This window comes from Antrostomus carolinensis, unplaced genomic scaffold (genome assembly GCF_000700745.2).
Source record: "Antrostomus carolinensis isolate BGI_N321 unplaced genomic scaffold, ASM70074v2 scaffold28381, whole genome shotgun sequence".
Lineage (NCBI taxonomy): Eukaryota > Metazoa > Chordata > Aves > Caprimulgiformes > Caprimulgidae > Antrostomus > Antrostomus carolinensis.
Genome location: NW_010295284.1, coordinates 1 through 10,285, shown reverse-complemented (window position 1 = coordinate 10,285; position 10,285 = coordinate 1). Strand labels below are relative to the sequence as shown.

Here is a 10,285-nt window from a genome sequence, read left to right as displayed (position 1 = left end):
GGGGCTGCTCCTTGGGCGGCGTGGCACTGCTGGGGACGCTGGGGTTGAGGGAGAGCAGGGGAGTGTTATTGTGCCGCAGCACCAGCATGGCGTTCCTCCGGGACAGCTCCTCCCGCAGCGGGTGGCCCTCGGGGATGTCATGCACGTTGCGTAGGGCCGGGTGGTCCGGGGGCAAGCCGGGGTGTAGGCTCAGCGGGTCACCAGCCAGTAGCCTTTGCCTGTGGAGATTCTCCAGCTCCTTCTGGCGGATGATCTCGGCTGACATCTCCAACCTAAATGGGGAGAGGTAGAGAGGGAATGTTGGCGAGGGAGCTCTGTGAGTAACTTGCTAACTCAGAGCTTGCAGGATCAAGGTGACACCTCCACATCTGTCCCCCTTGGACACCGCTCTGTCCTGTGCACAGATCATCCAACACAGCACCCCACATTACCCTGCTACGAAAGGGAAGGAAAAATCCAACCCAAGCCCTGGCCAGCTAACTCTCTACACTCTTACCTTGCCAGGTTTTGCTTTCGTAGCATCTCTTGCTGCCGTGCAAACATCTCTGCTTGTGCTGGCTGTAGGAACCCGTAACCTGGGTAGAGGGAGAACAATAACACAGGGTTATGAATCTCAGCATTGACCCTTTGCTAACTCAGGGCCAGCTCCCCAGAGGACTAACTGAGCTGTCTGTTCTAGAGCCCACCTATTCCCTCACTCCCATGGCACTGCAGGCTGCTGCTGAAACACGGGACCAGGAAGGCTGGTGGGGATTAAAAGAGAGAGCAGCCAAAGAAACCTGCTCCCATCACTGCAAAACAAGGGTGAAGTCAGCACAAGAGTGCAGGGAAACACAGAAAGTGTGTCTGGGCTGTTTGGCTGAGGGACAGTTTGTCACAGCTCACACCTTTGCTCTACCCACTTCCCCTGGCTGGTTGCAAACGTTTCTTCGGCACTCACCTGGTGTCTGGCACAGAGCCGAAGGCACCCCGAGGAAAGGAGGTCTCAAGTGGGGCCCCAGGGCAATATGAGGCGCGTTCTGGGGTGACAGCAGAGGTGGTGGGTGGGATATCTCCCTGCAGAAATCAGAAAATAAAACCATGTTGAAAACCTGGAGTTTTCATCCACAGCACCCAGAGGACCCTGGCTCAGGAAGAACATCCTTTCTGCAGATGACCTGCATTCTGCACCAGAGGCTGTTCTGAGGTAGAAGATGTCTATCCACCCATATGCAAAACTTTTAATATGGAGACAGAAAATAAAAGGAGCAGAACCAGAAGGGGAAGAAAGCAGTCAGGGCTCCATAGGTCCCACATACTTCCCACCTTGGTATGTTCACTTCTGTGGCCTTTCAGCTGGGCTGTTCAAAGGGGTTTTGGTTGCCCATGGCTAGCAAAGGAAAGGCTGAAGATGCTGCATCTGTCTGTCCCCTCAGCAAGCTCAGCTTTCTATCTAAACTACCTTATAACTGAAAAGACACTCTGTATTTTGGGAGCTGGAAAGCAGGTCTGGGAAGATTTGAAGGCATCACTGGGATGCCTTGCAAAAAATCACTAGCTGGGACATGGGAGGAATGTTTAATTCTGGAGAGAAAAGCTGTTAAGGGAGTCAGAGAAAGACACAGACAGGAGAGATGGGGAGAGGGATGCGAGCAGGAAGTGCCACGGGGTCAGGGGAAAGGAGCTGGACTGGAGAAGGGGTGTGTGATGCTGGTCAGAATGGGCAGAGCAGGTCTAAGGTGACAAGTAAGCTGGAAGAGGCAGGTTTGAGGGGTGGGGAAGAGGACGGTGCTTGGAAGCAAGAAGACAGGTAGCACTTGCTTGGTGGCAAGGGGGGAGGAAAATAAGAAGAATAAAAAAAAAAGGAAGGGAAAAAAAAAAAAAAAGAAGGCAGGAAGGGAGTAAGAGCCAAGGTCTCCTCCATTAGTCAAATCTGCCCTGGGAGCCTGCAAGCAAATCTCTGCTTTCCGGCTGCACGTCTCTTAATTCCTTTTGATGGCCACTTACAACATTATTACCTTCACCAGGGCATCCAGAGGCAAAGCCAAGTGCTGTGCCGTTTATTTTCATTTTACAATATCTCCCTATAAAATCTGCTTCAGGAGACACTGGAGGGCAAGAGAAAGGGAGCAAGAAGGCACATGTGACTTTGCAACAAACAGACCATAGGCACAGCCACGCTCCCCCTTTCAGTGGGGAGGATGATGTGGGATAACGGGAGAATCCCAGCCATCCATGCCCCCATCCCACATGGCTGGGGATGGATCACCATCATGGCTCATGAAAAGACAGACAAGGACTCTTTGGGGATGAGATGGGTGAGGAAAAGATTCCTGTCCATTCCCTAGATCTTAGTTTTATAGTTTTAGCCTTATTCTATACAACAGCCACCACAAAACACTGCCACACACTGACCCGCAGCACAGAACGGGCTGAGATTCCCCTCCAAAATCCCTCCTTCTCCTCACCCCACCTGCCTTGTCTCTGCCTCCCCCCACTTCCCGTCTGTCTCTACTCCCCTTTCTCCCCTTCCCCTGCCTGTCTCCATCTCTCCTTTCCCTCCTCCTTCCTCCCCTAGCTCTCCTCTAAACTAATTGCACAGCTCGCTGTGTCTGGAGGAGAGCCACAGATCGATCCGGCGCTGTTGAAATGTTAATGCTAATCGTATAACCGCTCCGCCAGCACCTCGCACTTCAGTGGCAGCTCCAATTAATCTCAGGTAACGCAGCGCGTGACCTTCGGCTCCGAGCCGGGGCAGCAGCCAAGCGATGCTTATGTAATTACACCATGAAGTGTGTAATCACCTGCCCTAATCCCCGAGGCCTCACAATTAGCCGAGGCCTCGGTCGCTGGGCTGCCAAGTGCTTTGCCACCCCGGACAGCCTGCAGATGAATAACGGACAATTAAAGCGGCATGACGGGGGCTAGGAGGTGTCCGTTCGATTGTAATTAGCTGTAATCATGGGGAGACGAGCCTGGCAGACGTGCTGTTCGTTTTATAAGAAGCAATTTAGGAAATCAAGTCGCTTTTAACCATTCCATGGCCAGGCAAGCGGTGGCCATGCCATCCTTGCCTTTTATATATGCAGAAAATATCCTGCATTTATATCATGGAATCATTCAGTTGGAAAAGACCTTTGAGATCATCGAGTCCAACTGTACCTGTCCACCACTAAACCATGTCCCTGAGCACTTCACCTACCTGTCTCTTAAACCACTCCAGGGATGGTGACTCCACCACCTCCCTGGGCAGCCCATTCCAGTGCTTGAGAACCCTTTCAGTGAAGAAGTATTTCCTGACATCCAATCTGTACCTCTCCTGGCACAACTATATATATATATCTTCATATATATCCTATATGGGAGACAACAACGCACAGAAGACCCGGGTGCAGGTTGCACACAGAGAGCTCAGAAGGAAACGCTAAAAACAAAGAGAGCTTCTTGATTTTAGCCAAGAAGAGACAGTCTGTGCCCAGGAAACAGCCTGTTTGATGGGGATCAGGACTGGGCACTGGAAAATGAAAGGTTCTGCCTGTGGTGGCAGCCCAATGTTAATCAGAAGTTATTTTTACACCTGAATGTTGCACTTCAGGGCCTAACTTTGATCCCTAAGGAATCCATATCTGCTTGAGACCCTGCAGTTCACTCCCTTGGTCCTCTCACCAGAGCTGTGCAAGCCTTTCAGGGCCAGGGATCTCCTCACACTTGTGGGTAAGCAGTGTCCTGGCTGGGAAGGGGCAATGGCAGATCGGGTCCCTCTTGCTGTGGGACCCGATCACGCTCCAGGCACACGGCTGAGCACAGCAGCCCTTGGTGGCTTGGAAGGGGCTGGAGGCAACTGTGAGGGGCTGTAAGAAACACATCAGGAGTGACTTTAAATGTGAGAGGTCAGTTGCTGCTTATGTTACACACACAACACACTGGGGATGAGTCCAAAGCTTTAGAAAACTCAAGGAGACACATTTACACACGTTGGCATCACGCTGGCCTGACAGAGCAGACCACACAGAGACCCCAGAGCTGTTCTCACAGCAGCACTGCAGCTCTCCATCAAACACACGCTGAGGGCAGAGCTGCTGGGTGAGCCCAGATAAAGAGGAGCAGCCAAAGGTCCCACGACTGGCACCGTTCCACCCGTGGAGTCTGGGGCCTGAAGTCAGAGAAGGATGGCTGCACGTGGCCGAACAAGAAGGAGCTGTTGCACATCTCCTGACGCCCCCCAGACGCTCAGCAGCAGTCCCCAGCAGTGCCCATCTCAGAAGGAAAGCAGGCACGCTCATCAATATTCCAGGGACTCTTCTCCCTGCAGGTAGATGGACACTGCCCAGCTCTCGCTGCAGACCCCCGAGGAGCAGCGAGTCACATCACCTGCGTTACCACACAGGACAGACACTTTCTGCTGTCCCACAAACCCAGCTGCCCGGCCATCCAGAACCCGCTGGAGCCTGCCACTGCTCCCTTCCAGCCCATCTGCCCGATCCTTGGCATGGAAACCTGGCACAGGAGGGAGGGAGTACGACCAGGTCGGGTCCTGGCACAGAGCTGGGAAGCCTTCCCAGGCTGCCTGCTACAGATACAGCCAATTGCTTCCAAGCAAGCTTGGAAATGAACTGGCAACCCCAGAGTAAAAAGCCCCAGAGACCTTAACAAAGGCTACTGTGCTTTAACATGTACCAAAACACAAACCCTTGCATCCTTTCTCAGGTACATATCAGCCTTCAACTCCTCACTAATTTCCTTCCTCCTCTTCTTCCACCTCTCAGAGTAAGGGCTGAATTACAGACCTGTACTCTGAGAATGTGAATTTAGCCCTTGGCAATTACATCTGATAAGCCCTGTCCTTACCTTGCAGAGAGCAATTCTGTGTTCCTGCATATTCCTCCCCCCCACTCCTTCCCCCCCCCCCCAATATGCCAGCTGGAGGCTTGTGAGAAGGGTATTAGGGGATTTGCACTGCATGCTGCTAAATTTGATATGTCCTTTAACAGGAGACAAATGGTTCACAAGGCTTAAAAAGTATCGACTTTTCTTTAACAATAAGCACTAATGGCCTTCAAATAATCAATATTTAAAGTCATTATGGGGTTACACATTATACTGTTAAAACCAAGCCTTTCACTTTAACCCCATCATATCCTCCCAAGCCCAGAGCAGTGCTCCCCCCTGACTCACTCCAAGCTCAAAAGGAAGGCTGGGAGCACAGGCTGTGACTGGAGATGTGAGAGGGTCAGGAAATGCAGATTGAAACCGGCAAGGCATGGAAATAAATTTAGAACGGATGGAAGAGGAGAGAAAAAAAAAGAATGCATGAAAGCTCTGCTTTCTTCTGCTTTGCATTTGATGGGAAGAGACACTTTAAACCTGAGGTAATAGGCAAGCTGCACACAGCTCCTTGCTGGTTTGCCATCCGCAGACACTGTCTGTGCCAAGAAAGGAAAATAAATAAAATAAAAGGGCTTTCTAAAATTGGTGTTTGGGATTTCCAGGCAGAAAGAGACATGTACTGGCGCTGCCCTTCTAGTGCAGCAATGAGGCCTGGACACTGAAAGGGTCTGGTTTATGCTGCCAAGGGAAATCACTCCCTCCAAATCCAAACTGGTGCTAAAACCAAATTAGTTAAATCAGGTCAAGCTCTTTGGCCTTTGCTCTGCATAACACTCAGCCAGCTGGGATCTGGTGAGGAATCCTCCCAGAGCAAAAATCAGAGAGAGAGGGACACAGCATCCAGAGTAGAGAGGGGGATGCGAGGCTGGGGTAGGTAAGAGTAGGAGAGGGAGCAGGAGAATGCACCCAAGGAGCCAGGAGTGAAAAGGAAAACCTCAGCGATGCAGGGGGGAGGAATTAGGCAGTGGAAGAAAAAAATGCTAGCAACAGCAGATGGAAAGAACTCAATCCAAAAATCCTTGCTGGGTATTTCAGGCACATCTCTGCGCAGAGAAAGGCCTCTGGCTGATGCACAACGTTTGTCAGCTTTCCGCGAGGAAGGGCAATGAGTGCGTCTTTGAGACTCTGCGGCTCCCGCTCCCACAACAGTCTAGCCAAAGGGCTCGGCTTCCCAGGACCCCAGCAGATCAAGATGCTGATGACATCTCATGCAGGCAGTATTTCTTGCTCCTTGGCATCCCTCTTGCCTTCACCCCAGAATTGTCTATGGTCCTGGAAGATGAATTGTGTCCCTAATGCTTCTTATAGACAGTACCAGAGACAGCAGAATGCTATTACCAAAGTATCTGCCTCAACACTTGCCCTTTCTCTGACTATAATCTGCCTTTTCCCCTTCTCCTCTCACAGAGGGGCAGGTTCCTCCACACAGACCTTGTACCACATACTGTACACATGTGAACAACCACCTGGCAACTCACAACACAGAACTGAGGCACCCTGTTTAGCCACCAAGCTTCACCACACTGATCACACCACTAAGTCCAGCCTAGTCTGAGCACTCATGCAATGCCTTCCGTTGGCAGAGTATAAAAGTTTTTCATTTTAATGAAAAATGATGAATGCAAATGTTCCCCAAGCTTCCCAGCCACCCGCCTGCTCTGTGAGAAGCAGCCTGCTCAGTTCAAGAGCACAATCAGGAGTGAGCTCTGCAGCGTGTACCAGGAGATGAGCACTCTGAGTAAGAACATGCCAGGCTAAACGACCCCAGCAAAACCAAGTGCACTGCCAACAAATTTTGGAGATGGGATCCAAGGAGTAGGATCCAAGCAACTCTGCATCTCCGCAGGGCACAGCCACCTGCCATTTTTGCAGGAGACAGAGCAGTTTGGAGATGGAAAGTATTCCAGGCTGGAGTAGTTACAAGGACACCTCTTAGTTGTACCCTTTCCTCTTCCAAGTCTTTTTATAACATTGAACTCAACAATCCTTTCAAATAAACCACCAGGTCCTGGCACTCTATAATCCAAGTCTGAATCAATCTAGAGAAGGATTTAGGAAACCAAAACCATGAAACCAAATGGATGCTCAAGCCTGCAGCTTGAGTCTACTTCTGGCAAGACATATCAGCTTCACTAACTCTTTTCAACAGATGAGGAAGTTGGAGCAAAGAGGTGAAGGGACCACTATTCTGCTAAAAGGACCTTGGAATCTGGTCCAAGAAAATCCATATTCAGTGTGTCCGTGTGCAGACACGTGTGTCTCATCCCCTTCAGAGCCAGTACCCACCTGCTTGCCTTGTGCTTAGTACCATTAAACCCACACCAGCCTGTTTCTGACCAGCAAAGATGGATGCTAACTAGCCGAGAGATGTCTGACCATACCTATCCTCCCAAGTGTTCATCGCTCAGACTCATCACTCACCTCTCCACACCTGGAAAACTGTACACATAGTTCCCACCAACAGGTACAGGTCTCTGCATTCCTGTCTTTGCAAGAACAGCAGCGCTGCCCTGATGAACAGGACTGGCTCACCAGTATGGGGTTCCCCCCCTTGCTTTGCCAGACATAAGGGCTGAAGGCTGGAGTGGTTAATTATTCTTGCCCACAAAGCTGCTGCACTTGAGAGCTGACCTGGTCCCCACAGATCTCCTGATAGGAAGCTGAAATGGAATTTTAACACCATGCCAAACAGTTCACATCCCCCTGCATCATGCGTTATTACTTCTGCTCCTGGAAAAGGAGATGCTGTAAATCTACCTCCAGTTTGCTGATGTACGTGAGCCAGCTTCCTCCACTGCCTTCTCTTCTGTCAGTGCCTACCTGAACCTTTTAAAATTTCTATACCTTCATAATAAAGGTGCACAGAGGCTGCTTTGATTTACCCTGTTGACAAAGACCATGGCAGCCAAGTACAAAATTCAAGGCTAACAGCAACAGGGAGAACAGAAGGGAGAAATTAACCCATACAGTGCTTTGCAATGGCCACAGCTTCTCCTGGCACACCTAAAAACCTCTGTGGTGCTTTGGCAAAACAGCAAGAAACAGTTTGCACATGAGAGCTCCAACCAGGCTATTTCTGAGCGGGAGCAGAGTGATACACACTGACCCTCAGTGACACGCAGGTGGCTGTGGACCTCTGGGGAGAAATAACAAATCATGTGAACTAATGTCAAACAGACTTACCAAGTCAGGACTGTGGGGTATGGCTGTAGCTTCCCGTTTCTCAGCAGGACTCCCCAGCTCTGTTAACTGAGGATTATCACACCTGAGAGCCTGGCCAAGGAGGCAGGCAGGGCACACAGGACCTTCTCACACCCTGCTTGAGGGAGCAGATGGCTGCAGAAAATACAGGCCGTCTGGTCCGCCATGCCTTGGCATGGTGGTAGAAGGAAGCACGGGCCATGCCCAGCCAGGCCCACCATGGTGATGCTCCACATGGTTTGTCCCAAAGCTCCTTGGAAACCTTTTCTGCCCAAGCATTTAGAGGAGGTCCTGTACATATGGTCCAAGGCAAGGGCAGTGTGGGAAAACAAAACCAGGGCTGATAACGTGCTATGAGCCTTGCTTCAATCTGCAAACTCTTGGACAGAAATGAGACTACAGAGCACGTAGCACAGAGAAAGAGACAGCTTTTTGTTTTGTTCCCACCAACACAGTCACAGGCTGGTCTTGCTTATAGGTAAATAACTAGACCTTTACAAGTGGGTGCAAATATCCTTGCTCCACATTATACTGCTCTTTGAACTGAGGTGCTCAAAGGGCTTCCCAAACACCGAGTACTACCTGCTTTCAACATGAGAACCACTGTCACCATGCAGCAAAGGAAACTGAGATGCAGTGACTCCTACTAACTTCATCCAAGGTCCCACAGGTACTTCCCTCAACATCAAAGGCAAGTTGTACCCCTATGTGCTCCCTTCCTCCACCTCACCTCGCCAGGATTTCCCTCTCACTTACACCAATGCAACTATTCATAGGGCTACTTGGAGAATTAAATCAGGATGAAAAGTATGGTCTTTTCCAACTGTTAACTCCTGGCCTTCAGTTTCTGTCTTCTGAACTAGTTCTTTCCCTCCCATAACTGGGAAGGAACACCAGCCCTGACTCCAGTTCTCTGCTTAAACTGCCAGATAACGCCCTCTTCCCAAAGGACTGCACGCTTCCTGCCCTAGCCCAGCTCTATTAGCCAGAACACCTGCCTGGCAGTGGCAAGTACCCCTGGATTTGATACATATCTAATTCATTTTCAGTTTGCCCCTCCTATATGCAGCACCTCCCCATAAGCAACCTCCACCCTTCCGTACGTGCCTTTTCAGCCAGGCCTCCGGCTGGCCTGGCTCTTCTCCAGGCCACACATAGCTGGAGAAATTTTCCTGATGACTGGCTGCACTGAAACTCAGAGTCTATCTCTGCATTCCTCGCAGGTCTGCTTACAATCCACATGGACTGGGTTGGATTTTTATTAGCTGGGTTAGCCAAAGTACACCCCATAGGAGAAAGGTTTACCAGGTCTGCCCAGCCCCTACACGTTGCAAACCCATTGGTCAGAAAAAAAGGTAAAACAGACAAGATCTCCAAGGGTATAAATGGGAGGGAAATGACTCTGAACCCAACACATACATATGGCACTCTACAGAACTAATATTGCAGCCTGCTGCCTGTGCCCACCCCAAGATGAAAGCCAAAAAAGTCCAGATACGAGAGCCTTTCATGGCTTGTCCCGTGATACCAAAGTCTTTGCATCCTCGTGGCTGCCAGGCCATCTCCCTCCTCTGCTACCCTTGTCAGAAATGTACACAGCTTTAATTTAATTTCCTTGTGAAGTTCTTGATTGCAGAGGGAATGGCTTATGGCACAGAGCAAGATAAATGAGATAGAATTTCCAGGGGGGTAGAATCAGCTTTCCAGCACTCCTATCAGTGGTGAAGGCAAGTTGTGCCTCCTTCTTTCTCAAAAACGAACACTTCTTCTCTTTCTATTCTAAAGCATTTGTTCTCACTCATTATCTGGGGATGCTATAAAATGCAAACTTAAAAATCTGAACTTGCTCTGTGCCAAAGAACAGGTTAAGAGTCCAGCATCCATCAGGGGCTGGACTAGATGATCTCCTGAGGTCCCCTCCAAACCTTATGATCCTGTGTCTGCGTGTGATCTGCTCTGGAGATCCAAGGCAGGATTGGGATCAGCCCCCCCAGCCAGCCAGTCCCCAGCCTGGATGTCAGTGCCCATGTGCACAACTCGACCCCCGTGCCCAGCGCAGAGATGTCCCAGCACGTGGCACACACACACACATGTCAAACGGCACTTTTCTGCCCAAGGGAGATGTTAACACATCATCGGGACAAATTCAATCTGCACAGCCCCATGGGCACCGCTCCCCTCCTCCGTGATCCCCCCGGCACCCCCGCACACACCTTTC

General features: G+C 50.4%; 1 protein-coding gene across 1 annotated transcript in view; it reads right to left on the bottom strand.

The window, feature by feature from the left end:
* The window catches only part of SAMD11 (sterile alpha motif domain containing 11), a gene marked incomplete at its 3' end in the record, with an annotated part of 13,505 nt that extends 12,423 nt beyond the window's left edge, over positions 1 to 1,082 (bottom strand). The window contains 4 exon segments of the mRNA XM_010177943.2: positions 1 to 4; positions 6 to 272; positions 497 to 575; positions 941 to 1,082. The exon segment at positions 1 to 4 is cut by the window's left edge and continues 210 nt beyond it. Coding sequence (XP_010176245.2) covers positions 1 to 4; positions 6 to 272; positions 497 to 575; positions 941 to 1,082 — 492 coding nt within the window.
* Positions 1,083 to 10,285: the final 9,203 nt, after the last annotated feature.